The 22,873-nt window shown below is 37.0% G+C and overlaps 1 protein-coding gene across 1 annotated transcript in view; it reads right to left on the bottom strand.

Annotated features, from left to right (window-relative positions):
- The window catches only part of Ola1 (Obg like ATPase 1), a 129,766-nt gene that overhangs the window by 43,400 nt on the left and 63,493 nt on the right, over window positions 1–22,873 (bottom strand). Inside the window, exons 5-7 of the mRNA XM_027420176.1 lie at window positions 20,100–20,275; window positions 6,130–6,210; window positions 5,720–5,817 (exon numbers count right to left, since the gene is read on the bottom strand). Of these exons, the coding sequence (XP_027275977.1) occupies window positions 5,720–5,817; window positions 6,130–6,210; window positions 20,100–20,275 (355 nt within the window). The remainder of the gene's footprint in view (window positions 1–5,719; window positions 5,818–6,129; window positions 6,211–20,099; window positions 20,276–22,873) is intronic.

Here is a 22,873-nt window from a genome sequence, read left to right as displayed (position 1 = left end):
CTGACGTCAATGGAGACCAGAAGAAAAGTGTTGGATCCCCTGGGACTGGAGTTACAGATGGTTATGAGTCACTACATGGGTACTAGGAACAGAATCCAGGGCCTCTTAACCACAGTGTTTTTAACCACCAAGCCATCTCTCCTGCCCCCAAATTCCCATTCTTGATTATGGCTCATCTCAACTCATTGTTTTGGAAACAAAATCAGATCTGAGGTTCTTAATCTTTGGTACATAGGTTTTCAAGGAGTTTGTCTTGAATTATCTTCTAGTGAGCAGGGACAGGGCATCAGAGAAATTCTTCATGAACACAAGTGAGCCATCGGTAATCTGTAGAACACTGCAGAATCAAACATAATTCTTTTGTTTTCTAGATCACAGGTGTCTATATCCATGTATAACAAGTTCTCAACCTGTGGGTTGAGACCCCTCTTGGGAGTAACCCTTTCACTGGGGTCTCAAAACACAGATACTTGCTTTATGATTCATAACAGTAGCAAAATCACAGTTATGAAATAGCAATGAAAATACTTTATGGTTGGGGGTCACCACAACATGAGGAACTGTTAAAGGATTGCAACACTGGAAAGGTTGAGAACCACTGGTGTGTGAGGAAATGTACACTTGAACCATTGAGAGAATTCTATGAAATACTTGTTGTCTTTTAAAAAGGGCTTAAACCTTTTAATCTCTTAAAGCTAGAAAAAATTATGAAATATTTCCTGCTTATATAGAGAAACTAATCCTATACATTTCATGAATTACATCACTCAGAAATCATTGTTAGTAGATGATGCTTATGAAAATTAAAACTTATGTTCCTAATGTATTATTTTTTAAAAAAATTAATGACCTACCCTGCAAATAGAAGGAATTTGCCATAAATCATATTAAACAAAATGTAAACAGACTCCAACAACTTGATCGTTGTGATCTGCCAGATTGAGTATGACAGTGAAGACATGAAGATGAGGGCCAAGCAGCTCCTTGTTGCCTGGCAAGATCAAGAAGGAGCTCAGGCAACAACAGATAACCTGATCAGCGCACTAAACAAGTCTGGATTAAGTGACCTTGCTGAAAGCCTAACTAATGACTCTGAGACAAATAGTTAGCTTGCTTTCTTTTCTTTCTTTTTTATTAAACTGTGATAAGATTTTGTTACCAAGCGGCATTTGATAAGAGGTCCAATGGTTTTGGTAACCAATAAACAGTTTTATAACAAAAAAATATGTAAACAGACCTCCACATATGCATTTATTGTGGGGACAGTAGTCTTTTCTTTATACAGAATGACACACTTCTATAATTACCATTCTCATAATGTGTACTAATATACTAGTCCCTTGATAAGAATCTGAAATTGCTGAAAGAGTAGCCAAACTGTTTAACGAAAACCAAACTTCTGTTTGGCTCACCCATTGTCCCTGTGTTTGAGAGGCTGAGGCAAGAGGATTGCTTCAAATTTAAGGCCAATCTGGGCTTTATAAAAGAACAACAAAACAAAACAGAAATTCACAAATATTATTACATGAAAACTGTATTAAAATGCAAAAATACACCTAAAACATAATTCAGAGGCTGGTGAGATGGCTCAGTGGGTAAAGGTACTTGCCACCAAGCTTGATATCCTGAATTCCATCCCAGGGCCCAACCATACAGGGGTAGGAGAGTCCCAACTCCCTAAGCTGTCCTCTGATGGCTACAAGCATGCCCAGGCACCCGCCACGTACATATATATGCAAATACATAAACTGAATTTACACTAATACGCAATTTGGTGTCAGGCATGGTTACACACACAGTTCCAGGACAACTGGGACTGTTATACAGAGAAACCCTGTCTCAAAAACAAACAAATAAAAAGAAAGTAAAGTAGGAAAAGATTAAATCTATTCCATGATTTTCCTCTCTAGTAGTTACACAATATATATCATCCTAAAGTTATTTTTGGTTTTGTAAACAAATATGGAAAACTAACAAAAGCAGAAAGTTGGGTAGGAAAAAAACCTGAATCAAAGCCAGGTGTGGTGGCACAGGCCTTTAATGCTAGCACTGTGGAGGCAGAGGCAGGTGGATCTCTGAGTTCTAGGCCAGCCTGGACTACAGAGCAAGTTCCAGGACAGCCAGGACTACACAGAGAAACCCTGTCTCGAAAAACCAAAAACCAAACCAAAATCCAAAACTTGAATCATATATATATATATATATATATATATATTATATATATATATATAGTAGTATAAGGGTTAGTAATAAAACTTTTGTGAGTTTAAAATTCATTGGATTAAACTTGACATATTGCCTATGATTGCTCTAAAGCTTGAAAAAAGTTCCAAATATTTATCTATGAATCTTGAAACAATTTCATCACTTAAAATGACTCACTTATTAACCAAGATGTATATAAGAATTGTGTATGTTTTCAGTTTTAAATTTACTAGTATTTCTAGATGAACATCTATGTGGTACAAAACAACAAAACTCAACCGTCCTCATCAATAGTTTACAGAAAGGTAAAGAAAGGATAGGATAACACAAAATAAAACATAATTGGTAGCTATTAGGTGTAAAAATATCTAAAATTAGTTTGTTCTACTGATTCCATAATTGGACAGCATATATTACTAACAGAGCAGCAAAGGTGCAAAGATTGAAATTTAAACCTCCAATTAAGCAGTGGTTTGACAGTTTTAATGTCCGCTACCTGCTCAACACCATGACTCACTATGCAATCTAAAATGAAAATTAATACTGTGTATGATCTTGCTTGTAACAACTGCTCATGTTTAGAAAATAAATTGTTAAAAAATCATTAGCACCTACCAAATCAACAAAAATTTCTAGATAGTTTTATTTATTCATTTGTAATACTATTAATGGTCTCTGTGGATTCTTTTCACAGCATCTTGATTACTGTCATCTGATCAAAACACAGCTACAGTCAAACTGGCTGCCACATCAGCCTCTCTTCAGGACTGAGGTCTTAATCATCCATCAATGAAATAATGAATTCAGCACTGCTAACACAGTAGAAACCTGGACTCACTCTAGTTTTTACCTTTCAAAAGGTCAGTATGCCTCTAGTTAGTATAAATAGCCTTATCTATCAAAATGCTTCTTTAAAAAAAAAAAACTGACATTAAAAAAAATGCTACCATTTCAATTTAAAGGGAATTGTAGCCAGTAACCAAAATGTTTATCAGTCTAGATATGTTGCCTGCTAAAATGAAGATAGTCTTCCTCTTGGGGTCAAAGCCACAGACCTTTTCTGATCTTTTCTAACCACTGAAAATAACTTCTCACAATTAAAATACAGGTGTGTGTGTGTGTGTGTGTGTGTGTGTGTGTGTGTGTGTGTGTGTACACATGTGTATTTTAAACTTTTTTCCTTTTGGTAATGGAGACTACACCCAGGGCCTGCACATGCTAGGCAAGTACTATATCACCTAGCAGTTCCCAGCCCTTGTGAGCACATTCATCAACGCTTCCTTTATCAGTTCTAATTTGCAACAGGAGTATTAACATGTTAACCCTGAAACAAAAATCTTTTTTGTTTGAAGGAGCAACTGATGCAAAATGAGGCTTAGCTACAAAACAAACAAAACAAAACAATAATAATAATAATAATAATAATAATAATAATTATAAAACGAGATGCTAACAGAAGCAAATGGATTTAGGAGTTAAAATGAATTTTAACTATTTACATCTGCTTGCAGTATTATAAATGGTAAAAACCTAGAGTTCACATCCTTCATAATAAAAATTCATTCTACGCTTTAATATGAAGGCTATGTTACATAAACAGAGGATTTAAAGCTGCAGCAGAGTGGCTGAATGGAAGGAAAGTGGCAATCTTTCTGGCTCCAGTAGATGCCATTCCCTATCACACAGTGTTTCCCACTCATAAATACATGACAAATACTTCCTCAATCATGTTTTACGAGCAGGGATGCACAGGGGGTAGTCAATGGCTAGCTTGAGGGAAAATAGGAACAGCAGGCGGCAGAAACTGTACAGAAAATGGCTATGTGGTAAATTCTCTTCTGGAACATCACTCAGTTAGCCAGTCTTTGATCTTGCAGCTACAATTACACTAACTTCCACAAGATCTGGACACCTCCCCCCAACACACATATCCCAACCTCAGACTGGATCATTAGCTATACATAAAACCATGAAAATTTGGTTTTATAAAATAGAACCATTCATACATCTATGTTGTTACAAATTAAAATTTGTTATTTAGACAAGAGTAGTTTCAATGGGCTATAACCATATCATCATCACAACTGGTCTCACAAAAAACATGGGGTGTCTGGCGACAGCTAAATCACAGGCTGGCGTCTCCTAAGCAGTCTGTCTACCATTAGGGTCTGGGAAACGGTATTTACTATACAATTAGAGCCAGGGAGTTCTACCTGTAATCACTGAATACAGGTGTGAGAAGCCCCTTTGGGCAAGGAAACTGACTCATCCCTTTTCATGGAAACTTTGATGTCTGTATTGTTTTACCCAGCCTCAGGAAAACTCACCATTCATACTTCCATGAGAAGATTTATTAGCTGAAGTCAAATAATAAATTTTAAAATTCCTTCTTAAAGGAAACAATTTTTGACACATTAATCATCAAATTTATTAGAGTTTGAAACAAGATGGGACTGATTATATTTTAAAGTTAATTACTTTCTGGAAGACAATGACCAGTCTGAACGTCATTTTTAGGTTAAATTTATGTTATCCAGAACACTGCCAAAAAAGAGGTTAAACTCAGCTTCCTATCAGGGACACAAAATGTCTTACAGTAATATCAACAGGGCATTTTTAGTTGCAGTAATTTCACAGAATTTATTCTAATGATTTATTGGAGTTAACCATCTGACATTAATTATTGTTTTGGCTTCCAGTCTATGAATGTTTATTTTTCAGTTTAAAGCCTTCTCACTCTTTGATATCATATGGAAATGAGAATTTTTAATGGAAAATTGAAACCATGTGCATCTAAGTACTTAATGAAGTACAGGGAGAAACCGACAATATATTTTAGGAGAATTCAGGCCTTTTTCTTTGTATAGTTTTGATTTGTTTCTATGACTCAATAGTATAAAATGCTGAGGGTCTAGTGAGGGAAGTCATAGTGAGTACTATGCCAAATGTCTCCATGCCCACATGAACACAAGAGTTCTCTTTGAATTTTTAAGGAAGGGGAACAGACCTTGCGGGCATTTTAGTTACATATTAGGATGGTAACATACAGATGCAGTTTTTACTTTGATACATTTTGCAAGTTTCAAGCCTGTATCTGGACTTTTTTGCATTCAGGTTTATCTTTTTTTTTTTTAAACTATTCAACCTGGATTTTAAAATTTATGCCCGGCTGCAACCTCTGCAGAGTCAATATGGCTAGAAATTCTTGCCTTAAAACACTCTATTATTCCAAATATATTTTACTCTCATCTCGTAGCAAAACTAAACAACGTTTAAAGAACTCAAATTGGAAAAGCAAATATGTATGATTCAGAATTTCCTAATTTAATTCAGTTTTGTAATGTTCTCATAGTGCAAATCATTTATATCTCTAAGCGTAACATAAGGCAAAACTTTCTTACCATTTTCAACATTTTATAAGGAAAAGATATTAAAATCAAACACATTATACACATACCTATATGCTTTGTGTTAGAGATATGTATATGGCTATATCCAGAGAAGAAAAACTTACCATTTGTTTTTCTTTCTTATATAGTCTTTTTCAGAAAGATTAACCAAGTAGACCATTGGTTTTGAAGTCAAAAATAAGTGTTTGTTCAACACTTCAATCTAGAGTAGGAGACAGAGAAAAACCCTTTGAAAAGCTGAGGAAATACGGAGTAAATCATTGAATAATTTGAACATAAACACTGAGTAAACGTTTTCATTTTTATAATCTTTGTTTATAAAAGATTAGATGCTATGAAATATTTAAAGTGAAAAATGAGGAAAAGGAAAATACAAGCTTGGGAACATGCAATGGCTGACAGAAATCAAATTTAATTATGTATAATAACTAGATATAAAATAATGAGCAGCCCCATGTCTTCTCTAAGAAATCAAAGCAAAGGCAGTAATAAGACACCAGAATTTATAACTCACCTCTTTGTCATTCCAATCATGATAGAAGCGTACAGGTTTCTTCTGATCTATAACCCAGGATTTGACTTTGCACATTATATCCTGTACACAATCAAGGAAAAAAATTCAAGATGAACACTTAAGCACTTGATACTAAGTACTAAAAGTTTCAAGTCTTCAAAATAAAGATAACTTTTGTAATGAAGAGATCTAAGTCATACAAATGATATTTGGTATCTCAAAATAAAACTGATGAAATATATAGATGAAGCATTATTTTAGTGTACAAAGTTAGCAAAATTAGTTAACATAACAATATGAACAACTGCAAGACAACTGATCACATCAGAGACAGAATTTAAGAGTCAACATTATCTCGTGACGTCACAAGCTATTATGAAATGCGGGCTGTGTACTGAAGAGAGACTAAAGTATATTTTTTTCCTTAAAAAGAAAAACAAAGTAACTAATTTAAACCTATTATTGATTATTTACTCTACAAAATAGTAAATGACCCGACCAAAACCTTTTTTTCTTCTGAATTAATTTTTTGACAACACCTTCTCCCCGCCACTTCTCCCCTGCTCCCCCACCCCAACCTGCCAAAGCCTCCATTACACAATGGCAAGAGCCCTGCACTGTGACCTCCAACCAGCTGCATTCACTTTCAGAACATCTCTCTCTGCTGGAAATCTAAAGGCCTTTTAGTTAGCAAGCCAGTGTGCATTCAGAAGGAGTAACTGCGGGAAGAGCCCAATGTGCTTTGTTTCTCTGGCCTTTCTTCACAGAAAGATTAATCATCTGTGAAATGGAAACGGCAAACAGCAAGTGACACAAACTGAACCCTTCAAGCCTTTCCTCATCAGCCCTGTGGGTCTGAATCTAAAAGCTGCGTGTGGCACGGCTCTCCTTACAGGCAGGTGCTAATAAAAGGCTCTCAGGTCCGAAAGGTCAGACTCAGCTCTTCCAGAAGAGGCACGGTTGAGAGTCATCTGGGCTTTTTGTTTTGGGGAATTTTTTTGTTTTGTTTTGTTTTTGTAAAGATAGTTTATGGACTTGTTTTAAATATTAATTTCTTAAAATCTGTGGCAACACAATCATTAGTAATAGATTTCCTGGGAGCATTTTATATTACCATGGCCAGTTATTCTCTTATAAATGTCCACTTTTATAAATTATCTCAATATTTAGTATACCTTCCTTGCAAATCTTACTTTTACCAACAAGAAAAATAAGGAAAAGGCCCTGTATCCTTAGATCCTGATTTGAAGCCCTCCAGGGAAAGGACTTCCCATGGATTTTAACAAGGAAGGGGCAAGCCGAAAACTTTTAATGAAATCTAACATGTTCTGCTTAAGAATAATCACTTTTACTCTTCTATAACTGAATTTCACTCATAAATGTTTAAAAGTGGCTAATGTAACACCATTTCCTACAAGGAGAAGATCAAAGTGCTATATTACAAATGCATTATGATTAAAAAAGCCCTGTGCAGCCTTGCTATTAACTGTTCTTTAAACCCTAAAAGGCTTCCCATAGATCTCACTTGGCACTGCATATACAACCTTTGACAAGTAATGTAGACCATTTTTATTCATTGCCTAAAATTGTAGGCAATTATGTGCGTCACACTGGCCACCTGCAAATTCTGAATGCCTGCTGCAGTTGTCAGTGCAAAAAACTAATGTCGGAGGGGATTAATCTAGGGGGAGAGAGTCCTCTTTAATGGCTCCAGCAGGTGAAATGGCCCAGCTGGTTACTATGATGAGTGGCCAGAACAGCTTATGTAGAGACACGCAACAAGATTATACAAAAGAAGAAAACAGAGTTACCATCGTATACGTCGTTCCATTAATCTTTTCCAATTAAAAAAGAAAGTAGAGAAAAGAAAGCCAATTCAAAAATAAGGAAGGAAATTAATTTTAATCATATAAAAAGTATAAAATACTTTTGTGACAAACAATTTTACAAAGCCAAAGGGTCTCAATGAGTGCTGAACATCAGTGAAGGAATTTCAGGCCTGCTCTTCATTTAAAAGTAACTAGATTCTTGCTTCAGACACAGAAGCCATATCACAGAAGCACTGTGGCATTAGTTTTCAGTTTTCCCTTTTATACTATAGACTAGGAGCACTACAGGTTTACATAAAGAGAATTAAGTCATAAATGAAGTTCACCAACAGTATTTTCCTTAGAAGCCACATTTATGTGTTAGATTACTAAAAGATGCCGGTTTCATCTAAGACAAAACAGAAGTAGATTGCAATCAGGTAACATTATTTCACATAAATAACCAGTAGATGCTGTATTTTCAGTGTGTTCTCTTATATAAGAGAAAAATTAATTTTAATAAGAAATTTAAATGTTATAGCCTATCTGAAAAATTTCTAATTAGACCAAAAGGGCTTGAGATAAAATACATTAGGCTAAGTAAATGTTTCCCTTGTGCTTGCATATAAGCATATATATTAACAGATACAATATATTAATAGTACATACAAAAGTGAATAATAAAAATTTCCAGCTAAATAAATTTAGTTAGCTGAAGTATATATACTTTACCCACGCACAGCAAATGAGCACATAGCAAAAACATTACTAATTCCTTTGTATTAAATCTCCAATGCATTTAAGTAATTTTGGGATTTCATATTTCTTTTTAAGATGCTTATTCATGCAGGTCAGTTTGTGTCTGCCACAATGTGTGAAGGAGCCCATGGAAGTCAGAAGAGGGCTGGATTCCCTGGAGCTAGAGGTACAGGAAGTTGTGAGTCTCCTGATATTTGGGCTGGGATTGAATTCAAATACTCTGGGAGAACAGCAAATGCTCTTAAACTCTGAATCATCTCTCTAGCCCAAGATTTCATATTATTTTTATGAATATGACTGTTTTGCTTGAAGGCGTGCGTGCGTGCGTCTGCCTGGTGCCCATGGAGGTCAGAAGAGGGCACCAGATCCCTTTGAACCAGAGTCACAGATGGTTGTGAGCCACCAAAGTAGTTGTCAAGAACTGAACTCAGGTCCTCTCTAAAAGTAGCCAGTGCTCTTAACCGATGAGCCATCTCTCCCATCCAAGATCTCATACATCTTTCCTATCATTATGTAGTAATACAGATTTTGGAATATGACACTGGACTGCTTTTGTAACCATCTAACATTTCATTAAAAATATATTCTGTGTATCATAAAGGATAAACTTGCCGGGTGGTGGTGGTGCATGCCTTTAAATCCAGCACTCTGGAGGCAGAGGCAGGTGGTTCACTGTGAGTTTGAGACCAATCTAGTCTACAGATTGAGTTCCAGGACAGTCAAGGCTACAAAGAGAAACCCTGTCTTAAAACCAAAACCAAACCAAACAAACAAACAAACAAAAAAACTCAAAAAGACAAAAGAATAAATTTGTCATCTGAATTTTGTATTAGCTTGTAGTTTTGAGTATACTAATCTTAGAGCTAACAATATATGCTTAAGAATGGAAACCAAAAGGGTCAACAATTACCAGGGGAACTGTAGATGTAGCTCAGCGAGAATGATTGATTATACAACGTCCCTGGGTTTGATGCTAGCACATTTCACTAAGAAACAATGTTAGGCTTGAGGCAGTGCTCTTGCACTTGGTTTTATATGCACTATCTAGGTATGTTTGAAAAATCAAAGGGAAATCAAGTCAGGAATTAAATACACTCATTTGGAGTTCAGAGGACAAATCAAGGCTAGAGATATACATTTAGAATTTACCTGTATTTAGACAATGAGTTGTAACCACAGATAGGGATGTGACCACATAGGGAAAGACTTTATAGTAAGAGGAGAGCTGTTATGATTTAAATGTGAAATGTCTCCCACAGGTTCATGCCTTTAAACACCTGGTTCCCACCCAGTTGTTGAGGTTGTAGAACTATCAGAAGGTGGGGCCTAGCTGGGGGAGTAAGTCATCGGAGGCCTTCTGGTTTTATAGCCCAGATGTGCTTCCTGTCCTGTCTGTCTGTTTCTTGGTGCACGGAGCACTGAGCAAGCAGCCTCCTACTGCAGTCAGTGTAGCCTGGAGCTGCTCCTGCTGTCCCATTACAATAGACTAAGACTACCTCTCCAGCTAGAATTAAAACAAATTCTTTAAGTTGTTTCTTGTCAGGTTGTTGGCTACAGCAGCACACAAAATTGTCTCACTATGTGGTTCCCAAGTCTTTGGAACCAGTTTACAGAAGAAATGAGAAAGAGTTCAGAGTTGCAGGCTAAAGCAGGTTCCTAAAACTTTTTCCATTAATAATCCCTTTACACCTGAGCAATTTTTAATGGCCCTGTGTATACAGGTATATGAAATATGCAAATGAACCAAACATTTACTGATAAGGCATAAAGAATTTTATTTTAAAACCATTTTTGCATGCATATAATATTGCTATTTATTAGAAACTAGAGCAAATTGTGTTTACATCAAGAATTAAATGCTGGCTGAATATTTGATACCACAGAATGTACAGCACCTGCAGTGTTTTTCAAGTTGACTGTCAATGCTAAGAAGGCCCTTTATACAAATACAAGATGGCAGAAGTATGTTCAGGGTCATTTCAGAAATTGTTGGAAATGTGGTCTTAATTCTAGATCCAAACTTTCATTTAATAATCAAAAAATAAAATAAAAATTCAGTCAGCAAGTCAAATAACAATTTTAAAATCAAACAGGCAAATGCTGTCGGGAACACTACTCCACGTTTAATCATGAACTAATTTTTGGTTGCCACACGTTCAGAAACCTTTTAATGTTGCCACATTTTTCACAATTCTCTTATGTTTGGTTATGAGGGTTGTGACCTACAGATTAAGAATTTGTGGACTAGCCAAGCATGGTGACGGATGCTTTACTCTCTGTACTTGGGAGACAAAGGCTGGTGGATCTTTGTGAGCCTGAGGACTGCTTAGGCTACAGAATGAGTTATAAAACAGCGAGGGCTATATAGACACCCTGTCTCAAACAAAAATCATCATCATCTATGAGCTAAATAAACCCTAGGATACTGTAAATTGATCTTAATGGACCATTCTGGTGGAGTAAAGACTGCAATGCTGATGGAAACGTGAACAATGAAGATTGTGTTCATGAGATTTAACAAAGAAACAAAGATTCTACTGGAAACTAACTTTATTGTCTGAAAGTCAGGTCATCCATGTTACTATTCGATAGAGAATCTCACTGTCTTCTGTCTAGCTCTTAAAAACTGTGCCAGGCTGAATTCAAGACATGGGGAGTAACCATGGCTGTGGCATAGTTACTGCTCACTGCTTTTACCCAAGTTTACAAGGAAAAAAAGCAACAAATAGAACAGAAATATATAAAAATATCTCCAGTTTCATGGGGGCTGAGGGAAGGAACATGAACTATAAAGTTGATGACAAGCAGGGTGCAAACAAAACATTTGTTAATTATTAAAGAGATTAGCATCATTAAAGACTGTAAATACAAATAACTTTCTCAGAAGTTTTTACAGGAAGATGGTTCTGCAAGTCTAGGGACCTGAATTCCATCCCCAGTACCACTTATCGGTGGATGGAGAGAATCCACAAATGTGTCTTCTGACCTTGCATGCATGCACACCCTATGGCATGAACACCCACACAAACACAATAACAATAAATAAAAATTTAAATATAAATGTAACTAAAGGGAGTATTTTTGAAAGTTGTGGTCCAAGACTTTTTCTTTCTTTCTTTCTTCCTTTTTTTTTTTTTTTTTTGGCTTGTTTTTTTGAGACAGGGTTTCTCTGTGTAACAGCTCTAGCTGTCCCAGAATTTGCTTTGCAGACCAGGCTGACCTTTAACTCATAGAGATCCGCCTACCTCTGCTTTCTTAGTGCTGGGATTAAAGGTGTACACCACCACAGCCCTGCCTGCCCAAAACTTTTTATTTGATGATGAAAAATCTTGAAACTGTTGAAAAGAATCTAGTCTGTACAACAAATCATATCTACATAAAACTGAGAACTCCATGTCAAGCATGGTGGCACATGCCTTTAATCCCAGGCAGAGACAAGCAATTCCAGGCTAGCCTGGTCAGCAGGGGCTGTACAGAGAAACCCTGTCTCGGGGGAAAACAAAACAAAAAACCCTGAGAATCCCTAATTCAAAAAACCTGAGAACCTCCAAATTCCACAGCTTTCTGAACAATGACATGACTCCACAGGTGAGAAATTCCACATTTGACTTCATGGGATTAGTGGCAGTAAATGAAGGAATACTTAAAAACCCTATATGAAACTGTCTTCAGGCAATATGCATAAGCAACATATATGAAACATGAATGGATTATGTTTAGAATTTGGATTCTGTCCTCAGGACATAACAGAAGATATATGCAAATAATGAAAAATATGAAAAAAATCCGTATCAGGAACATGTCTGCTCCCAAACTTTTAGATAACATTTAAGCAATGTGTGGAGGAAAAAAAGAAGGGAGGATTGCTCAGGACAAACACAGCTTTATGAATGTACTAAATGCCCATTGAAATATACACTTTAAAAGGGCAAATATCTTGTTATATGAATTCTATCTAAAAGCCATTTAAAAGCAACAAAAGAAAAAACAAGAAGCAAGGTGTCCTGTGGATAAGAGCTTCAGGCTTGGTTGGTGGAAAAAGGAATTCCTATGTCTACAGACTTTTATCTTGATCTTTGGAGTGGGGGGCAAAGTCATCTAGTGGAGTAAGGAATGGATGGAATCACAGAGCACAAGTAAGAGGTTTGGGAAGCACAGGGAAACAGCTGCAGCAGAGCAGGAGAATAAACAGAGCTGCTAGATACTACTAAGGGCCCATGGGAAATCGTATTCATGGGGACATTAGTTTGTCTTCTTAAAAATCTTTTCTGTGTTTGGCAGGTTACTGGGAAAGAAAAGGTGAATAGGTAGAAATATTTGGGTAAATGTTTCTCCAGCATATGTATCATAGCATTGGTATATATTTCTTTTCCTCTTTTTATGTATAATATTGTGTGACCATGTACGTGTGGAGTCCGAGGTCAATGGTGGGTACCTTCCTTGATTGCTCTCCACCACCAAACATAGCTTTTATATTGGAGCTGAAGATGCAAAGTCAGGTCTTCAAGTTTGCCTAGCAGGCATTTTACAAGCCAAGTTAGCTCCCCAGCCACGATCTAGCTCTCTGCTATCATTTATTTGTTTATGACAACTTTTCCATCTGTACACAGGCTAGCCTCAACTTGTGATTCTCCTAAGCCTCACTTTTTAGTTTTAATTTTTCTTGCTGTTTTTGAGACAGGGTCCTAGATGGCTTTGAACTACGGGGTTTGCAGGCATGTATTACCAAGTCCTGCTTTTGATCCACTGTTTTTGATGCTTGAGATCAGACCTGAGCATCCTAAGAAAACATTCTACCACTGGTATATATCTCTCCTTATATATACCAATGACATTAATATCAATTCTTACATGAATTTACTTCTGTCTTATGTGCTATATAAACTGATGGTTCTAAAATATTTAACATTTGGGACACTTGCTCCAAATTCAATGCTCACTTCTGCATTATCTTGGTTGGTCTCAAACACCTTTGTGCTTCCTAACTTCTGTCCTCAAATGGAGAACAAGGTGTGAATTTACACAGCCTACTGAACACATTGCCCACCATGGTACCTGACTCCTAAGTCTTTTTCCAATGTGGCTCAATCTACAACTACTGTTATGAGGCTAGTTTCTCAGCCACAACTAGTAGAGATGTCCTGCAAGAGCTTTGCCAAAATGGGAGCAAAGGCATGTGATGCTCAGGCTCATGAATCTGGATCAGAAAATACAAAGAGTGAACATGGAAAGCAAGTGAAGAAACACTAAAGAACACAGATAAACTTCGTGAAACCAAGTAAGATAATTTTAAAGAAGCAGAAGTCAGAAATAAAAATAATATCTAAGGCAAGATATAAACCCTAGTGGCAATGGAAGGAAAAGTAGGTTCCTCTGTGGGGCAGAGAAATAGCATCTCTGACTATGATGGCAGAGTATTAGAGACGCACAGATACTGAGTTTCTAGGAGCTGTCCTGGCAGGACTTACAATTCAACACCACAAGGCCTGTGACTATACAACAAATGGTTCTTGAGTATTTTCTTAATCTCACTGCACTTATTGCTTTGTATTTAAGACTAAAATCCCATTTCTTAAAATAACCTTAAGCAGAACCTGGTCCTTTCAAGTAAAAGTTTCAATTTAAAAATAAAATTTCTGAGAGTAAATGACATAGAAGTTTTTTCATCTCTAGCAATTTTTACCTATATGTTCACATGCTATAAACTATGAAGTCAATTTGTTCCCTGAAATCTTACAATAGTTCTTTACCAAAATAATGACTATAAATTAAGCAAAATATAGTAGTAAGATTATTTGGTTAATTATAGTCAATTATGTAGAAGTTCTCATGTAAAAAGCAAAAGGGAAACACTAACTCAACCTTTCTAGTTATTGCTTAAAAGCACCATTGTTCAAACCCCTCATCAGTGTTTAGAATAATTACTTTTGTACCCATGAAGTATTCCAATCTACCACAGTGTGATGGTCTGAATGAGAATGGCCACCATAGGTTCATGTATTTGAATGCTTGGTCCCCAGTTGGTAGAACTGTCTTGGTAAGGACTAGGAGGTGGCCTTATTGAAGGAGGTGTGTCACTGGAGGGTGGCTTTCAAAAACCCACACCATTTCCAGTTGTTCTCTCTGCCTTGAAGTTGTGGATCAGATGTGAGCTATCCTCTACAGTTGCAGCACCATGCCTGCTTACCACCAAATTCCCTGCCATGGTCATCATGAATTAACTCTCTGAAGCAAGCCCCCAGTAAATGTTTTCTTTTATAAGCTGCCTTGGTCATGGTGTCACTTCATGGCAATAGAAAAATAAGACAAAGTTTGAGTTCCACATTGACATTGTCACATCAAATTAAGAATATTATCACTCTCACTTTGAAAAAACTTATCTTTTAAACTTTTTGAATTTATAGAATATACATGAAAAACTTTACTTTTTAATCTTTCTGAATGTATAGAATATGAAGACTCAAATAAACTCTAATAATCTAGCTACACTCCTGATTAATACACATTAAAAAAATAGATGTGTGTGTATGTCTATACATGCGTGCAAGTGCCCACAGAGGCAAGAAGAAGGCACTGGATCCCCAGGAGGCGGCATAAGTAGTTGTGAGCTGCCGGATCTGGTGTTTGGAACTGAGCTTCAGTCCTCAGTAGGAGCAGCAAGCATTCTTAATTAATCAATGAGCCACCTCTCCAGTCGTCATGTCTTTCCTCTGTGTGTGGCTGCATTCATGTGTATGCAGATGTATACGTTATGTGCTTATGTATGTGTTCATACGGTGGCCAGTGGACAAAGTCAGTGTCACTCCTCAGGAGTCTCTCATTGGCCTGGACTTTACCAAGTAGGCTGGGCTGGGTGGCCAGTAAGTCCGAGGGATCCTGTTGTCTTTGTCTCTGTAGCACTGGAAGTGTAAGTGTGCCAGAGCACCTGGATTTTACGTGGCTTCTGGGGCTCAAACTCAGGTCATCTTACAAACATTTTACCAACCAAGCTATCATCCCCAGCCTACGGTCATGAACTTTTAAAGTGATTGATGTACTTAAGCATTTTTTAACTTTAGGGTTTTGTTTTCTATAAATTCATTTTATAATAGCAATAAAGAGGCTGGAGAGACCACTCAGAGGTTAACAGAACTTGCTATTCTTGCAAAGGACCTGAGTTCAGTTCCCAAAACCCATATGCTGGCTCAGATCCAGTTACAGGCAGTTTTGAGGCCTTCTCTAGGCATTTTTGGGTATCAGGCACACATGGGATATACATACATGCAAGCAATCACTCACACATGCACATAAGTAAATAAAAATGATATAAAAATACAGGTATTTTTAAGCATTTGATATTCTTGAATGTATTATGTTTAATGGAATAAACCAAATAGAAAAGAATGAAAATCATATTATAAGACATCTAGAATAAGCAAATCTTTGGAAACAGAAAGGAAAACAAGTTACCAGGAACAGGGATAAGAAAATGTAAAGTCACTGTTTTAAGACCACTGAATTTCACTCACTCTGAGTTTATGGAAGATTCTGGTGATGACTCCTCAACCTCACTGAACTGGTTAATGGAGAATGTTGTGTTATGCAGTTTGCATGAAAGTACCATTTTTAGAGCAGGAACCTTCTGTCTCAGCCCTTAACAGGTAACTAAGACACTGAGGGTAGACTATGCCTGCAATCCCAGCATTCAGGAGACTAAGGCAGGAAGTTACTGAGTTCAAGGGCAACCTGGTCATCATGGGGGTTGAAAGAAAAAAGAAAAGAGGAGAGGAGAAAAGAAGAAGGGATATGGTAACCGAAGTCTGTAATTCCAGCACCTAGAAGGCTGAGGCAGAAGAATTACCTTGAGTTTGAAGCCAGCCTGAGATACACAGTGAGTTCCAGGCCAGCCTAGGCTACAGAAACTGATATAGGTTTTCGTTTTAAACTCACTTTCATTAACAAGAGACTACATACATAGGAAGATGGAAGGTGATGTTCGGTTTCAATAAATTTGACTCTCAATATCTTTTTCTTCAGAAATGATGTTTTTAGGGGCTGAAGATTTAAGTCAGATGGTACCATAATGGCCTAGCATGAACAAAACTCTAGTTTCTATGCCAGGCAGAACATAAAGCCAGGTGCAGCGCTGCACCTTTGTGAGCCCCAAACTTGGAAGATGGAAACAGGAGAATCAGGAATTCAAGTGCATCCTTGGCTACTCAGAATCTGAGGCCAGCCTGGGCTATGTGACACTCTGTCTCAATAACAATAACAACAAGAAGATATATTTAAGTCATTTAAGAAAATTCCTAGTGTAAGGCAGGTAGGTATGTTTTTACACACCCAGAATCTCAGCACTTGGAAGCCCAAGGGCAGGAGGGTCCCAAGTTCAAAGCCAGACTGGGCTACACATTTCAGAAATGAATTTTATTCATCCTTCCAAGAATTTCTTTTCCCCCCGAGAATTAAAGAGTGAGCCTTTAGTATGACTGGTGTCATTTTAGCAAGAGGATGTTAGGACAGAGGGGACAGAGGAAACACAACCATGTGAAGGATAAGATAACGGGGACCTCCACTGCTCTTGGACACCATGCTATCATCTGCCAATCTGAGGATTTAGCAAAGAGCTAAAATGGCACAGAGCTCTTTGAGTTATGACCGAGTTAACATTCACTGGAGTAGGAAGAGAATTACTTTAGGTTTTAGTAAAGGGTGCTAGAACAACAACAGGCTTTCCCAACAGAGGACAGAATCAAACCTGATGATTACCTTAACACTGCTAACAACAAGATTAATCCCAAGTAGATTACAGATGTAAATGTGAAAGGTTAACAGTAAAGCTTTTATAAGATAGGAGATGATTTTTAAAACACACATTTATGTATATATGCATGTATGCATGCATGTAATGGGGGGTCCTGTTCCATAGGGTTCATGTGGTAGTCAGAAGACAACTGTGGGAGTCAGCTTTTTTCTTCCCACAAAGTGGATTCTGAGGATCAAACTCAGATTGCCAGGCTTGGGTGGCAAGTGGCTTTACCCACTGGGCCATCTCACCACCCCTTTTTTATTTATGAGGCAGTGTTTCTTGTAACGAGTAAGGCTGATCTGTAACTCCTTATTCCCCTGCCCTGACCTCTCAAGTATTTGGCAGGTATTGACATCATGCCTGGCATCTGTGTGTGTTGGGGGTGCACTTGTATTCATGTATGTGTGTGCACATGCTAAGCAAGCACTCTACTGCTAAGCGACATCTCCATCCCCAGAAATACTATTTTTGTCCTTAGTATTAATCTTTAAAATGTTTTTTATATTTTATTAATTCTTTGGTAATTTCATACAATGTACTTGGATTATATTTACCTCAACTCGTCCCAGATCCACCACCCCAATTTTGTGTCTTTTTAAAATATAACCCACCAAGTCCAATTTGTATTGCTCATATACTCATCAGTATGGGGCCACCCACTGGTACACAGTCAATTCAACAGGGCCAGACCCTTAAATAAAACTGACTCCTCCTTTCCCCAGAAGCCATTAACTGTCACCAGCACTTCAGTTAGGAATGGGAGCTTGTGAGCCCCTCAACGCTCCATGCTAGATATTGACTAGCTTGTACTTGTGCAGGTCTCATGCTGGCAAACACAGTTGCTGGAAGCTCATGGGTGCAGCAGTCCTGTCATGTTCAAAAGACAGTTTCATCGCAGTGCGCCCCCCGCCCCTGCCCAGGAATACTTCTTATACTCACTTTCCATTTTCTTCTCTATCCTAACCTCATGCAACGTCATTAGACACTTCTCCATTCTCTATTGCACATGAACAGGAAATGACCGTAAGGAACACGAAGGAAACTGATAATACACATTTCTTCCTGCCCCAAGTCAAACTTCTCTTAACTATTATTTATTGAAGGTCTGCCTAAATTCATTAGACAAGTTTAGACCCCTTCCTTCCTTCCTTGAACACAGAAGAGAAACAAAGCAGACATGCCTTTAGTTAAGCCAGCACAGAGGCAGAAAGAGAAGCACTTTTGAGAAAGTCAGAAAGCCCAGAGTAAAGAAAAGGCCTGCTCAGAGTAGAAATGCGAAGACTCAGAAGAGTAGGCAGGCTTGGGAAGTGGTGCAGCTATAGCTCTGAGCCGCCACGGTGGTTTCTTCCTAAGGAGTGCACCAGTTTCATAAACACCGGAAAAAAATGGGGTGGGGGGGGATGACATAATCAGTTTCCAAAAACTAAAACAAACTAACACATAAAAATACATAGATGTTTCTACAACAAAGCTACACATAAAGCAAGAACAATTACTAGAAGATGTTAATAAATAAAAAAGTACAATTATGGCATTACTTATTTTTAATGAAAAGTACAATTCCACTATGTAAAACTTGAAAACTGACTTTGAAACTTCTATCACAATATTATACTACTAATAATTCACTAGTGTGATTAAAAATATAACCAAGTAGTAGAGATAATGGTATCTATTTCCATTCCATAAAAATATAATTTATATCTGCTTTTAAAGTATACTCATTCAAAGCTGGCATGGTAGCTTATCTCTATAATCCCAGTACTCAGGAGGCTGAGGCAGGAGGATCACAGCTAGTTTTGAGACAAGCTTGGGTTACTTGGTGACTCTGAGGCCATACTGGCTTGCAGAGTAAGACCTTACCTCAAAAAGACAAAACCAGGAATAGGAGATGGCTCACTAGGTAAAGTGCTTGCCATAGAAACATGAAGACCCAAGTTCAAATCCCATGTAGAGCCACACACGGTAGTGAACACCTGAGAATCTGATGCTCCTCAGGCAGAGAGGGAATCCCCTGTAGTCTATGGGCCAGCTGGCACACATAGTGGTAAACAGCTAAAGACCCAGGTTCAAAGAAAACAGAAAGAGGACCAACCCTTGAAGTTATCCTCTGACCTAACATGTAACACTGTACCATATGTGCACCTATATCCCACACACAAATGTGCATATGTGTACACACACACACACACACACACACACACACACACACACACACACACGTGTATTCATTCTATCCACCCCAAAGAAAGACCAATCTTTTGTGTAAATCACTAATTCAAATCCATGATGTTCATGTATTCATCACATTTTAAAACCCAGTTAGTGTTTCATTGCAAAGCTATGTTTCATTAAGTATTAAAATTCAAAAATCTAACCCAAAACCTTGTAAATTCTCAATACTACTATACTATGGCTTGCTAATCACCATGACCCTTCGTTGTGCCAGCAAATGAAACTTCTCAAAAAAAAAAAAAAAAAAAAAAAACCCAGAAGAAAAAAAAATTAGTTTATTTTAAAATTCAATAGTAATAGTAAATATTTTATGTGCTTTATTTTTAAACCAAGAGAAATAGACTTAGGCATTTCTTTAAAAGTTGTAAATGTTTACTTACATATTCAGGTTTTAGTTTCTTATCTCCTCCTCTCACAGCCACCTTCTCTAGTTTATCTATAATGGGCCCAATCATTTCCTCATCCTTTAGCTGAAGCTCTTCATGAATTATTTCTATATCTCGAATGGGATCTACACTTCCTTCAACATGCGTAATGTCATCATCTTCAAAAGCACCTAAAGTGAATTAAAGAGAACATTTTAGTAAGCAGATGTAAAGAAGGTAGTCACAGTGAACAGAGTGAAGACTTTTAGACGGTGAACAAACAGCTACAGCAAATCAATTACTCTTAACTCTTTTCAAGCAGACCATAGCATCCCCCAGCATTTGGTAACACTTAACATACTAACCACAGAAATGGCAATTCAAGAGCATCAACATTTAAAAAACTGATACATACACTTAAAATTATTATCTTTATAGGAAAAAAATTTTACTCTAGAACTACTGTTTGTTTTCAAGTTTGATATATAAAAGATACTAAATGCCAGGCATGAAAGCCTTAAGTTCTAAACTGCACTATTAGGGTTTCCAAGGGAAACCACATTGGGGAGGGGGGGGGTTCAAATCATCTGGCAGACCTCTTCTCTGCTTCAATCTACTTTATCACTGGTTCTGACGGTGATTAGATAATGAACCACTCAGACACACAATTTACACAGCAGCTAATTTCATCGGCCTGATTTGAGGGTATGGTTTTTAGGGGGCTATCAAAGAAGCAGATGAAGGTGCATTTGTCATATATGAGTGACAACCATTCACACTATCTGAACAAAATGGTGCTGGCCCTTATTAGAAACACATGCTATTATCACATATTTAAAGTGCAGTTGAAGCCATAATTTCAAATTGCCAACTAGAAACATAAGGGTAAAACAACCAGATATTACTGAAGCATGTGTACTGACTTTATGCCCTTCTGAAGACATAAATGTGGCAACATAATTCAGCTGGGATTTACTCAAATTACCAGATAAAGAACAGTATCACAAAAAATGAATAAATGCTATGAAATATTATAAACAGAAAGCAGTAATATAGGTACAACAGTAAACTCATAAATTAATTTTATGAAAATCCTTCATTTGATTATACTACCTAAGAGATGTTTTCTAACAGAGTATCAATTATTTTTGACAGAGGTATTATAGAAATCATGAGTCAGATTGACTTTGATAAAGAAACAGCAAATATAGCTCATTTTTATGCAGCATAGACTAGGATATTCTTGTTACAGGTTATCAAGAGTTCTAAAATGCAACTGACTAGGATTTTTAAAAGTCGCTTTTAATCTTAATGTGGATTGTTTAGTATTAAGTCATATGTATATATTGCTATTAAAATATAGGTATTTACATATTTAAGTGCTTTGTGCATGAAACTGATATATCAGATGATGTCAGAATTTGTATCAACAAAATAAGCAAAAAACCAAAATCAAAACCCAAAACCCAAACTGGGTGTATTTCCTACTAAACTCAACAAACACATAATCCCCAGCTGACAGGCACAATAGTATTTCTTGCTTTGATTTAACTTACAAAAAGACAAGTAGATTGACACAAGAAACACAGCCAATTATATCTAAGTCAGACTGGGGTGTGATTGAGTTGGTAATGTTTTTCTGGCATGCAGGAAGCTCTGGTTAGATCTCCAAGAGTGCTTAAACTGGATGTAGTGGGACACACCTATGAACCCAATACTCACGGGTTAGAAACAAGAACATCAGAGGTTCAAGATCATGCCTGGCTGCACAGTGAATTCAAGGTTAACTTTGACTATGTGAAACCATGTCAAATAGGAAGGGAAAAAAGAAGAAATAACTACATTTTCTGACACTCAGTAAAAAATATCCTGTACAATTATCTTTATAGAGAGTCGGTTTTATATATACAGCGATTCAAAAACACCCCCCATCCCCCAAATACTAAGACCCAGAGTAGACAGTAGAGAGGTGCGCTAGGCACAGCAGACAGAGGCTTCCATTTCACCCAGGAAGAAGGAATGGCCGGATGAAAACTAAAGAGGTGGAGTTGGATTTTACAAACACCATGCGTGTTTCCTGCGGGATCTAAGCCTACGTTATTTACCAGAGTGGGGGTGGGCAGAGGGGAGCAAGCAAGTAGGGAAAGACAGGACTGAAATGAAAATGTTATTAAAGGAAACATGATAGGATTGCTGGGTAATCTTTGTGGTGGAATTCAATTTACACCTGGTTTACAGCTAATTTTTTAAAAAATAAGTTTGAAAAAGTTTTGAAAAACAAAGGTTTGTTGTATTTAATATTTTCCTCTTTCTCATTACATACACACACACACACACACACACACACTATTGGACACAACATTAAGCAATAATATTTTTCTCTTTCTGGCTAACTACTGTAAAACCAAATTGTAACTAAAATTTAGTTTCAAAACCGATAAAAACGCTTTAAATTAATGTTCCTATGCTTCTAACAGAATTTCAAATACCAGGTTCCTCTCCATTATTGCTTGGATAAAATTGAGGGTTGTAATTAATAAACTGCCATTTAAATTTTCCTAATGCATGTACTGTAGGGATGTTGTTAAATACAACAACAGATTCATTAGCCTCTATGTAAATATAGACAATTGTATAAGATACTTTTCACTCTGAGTGACACAGAAGTTATTGCTTCTTTCCTTCCTTCTTCCTGTCCTCCCCATAAATGTTTGCTACCAAAGATTATTCCTTTGATTTATAGAGACCTTAGGCTATTAATACTTCCTCCATTTCATGAATTCTTTCCC

Source organism: Cricetulus griseus, chromosome 6 (assembly GCF_003668045.3).
Source record: "Cricetulus griseus strain 17A/GY chromosome 6, alternate assembly CriGri-PICRH-1.0, whole genome shotgun sequence".
NCBI classification, from domain to species: Eukaryota; Metazoa; Chordata; class Mammalia; order Rodentia; family Cricetidae; genus Cricetulus; species Cricetulus griseus.
This window is presented reverse-complemented; position numbering and strand designations above follow the sequence as displayed.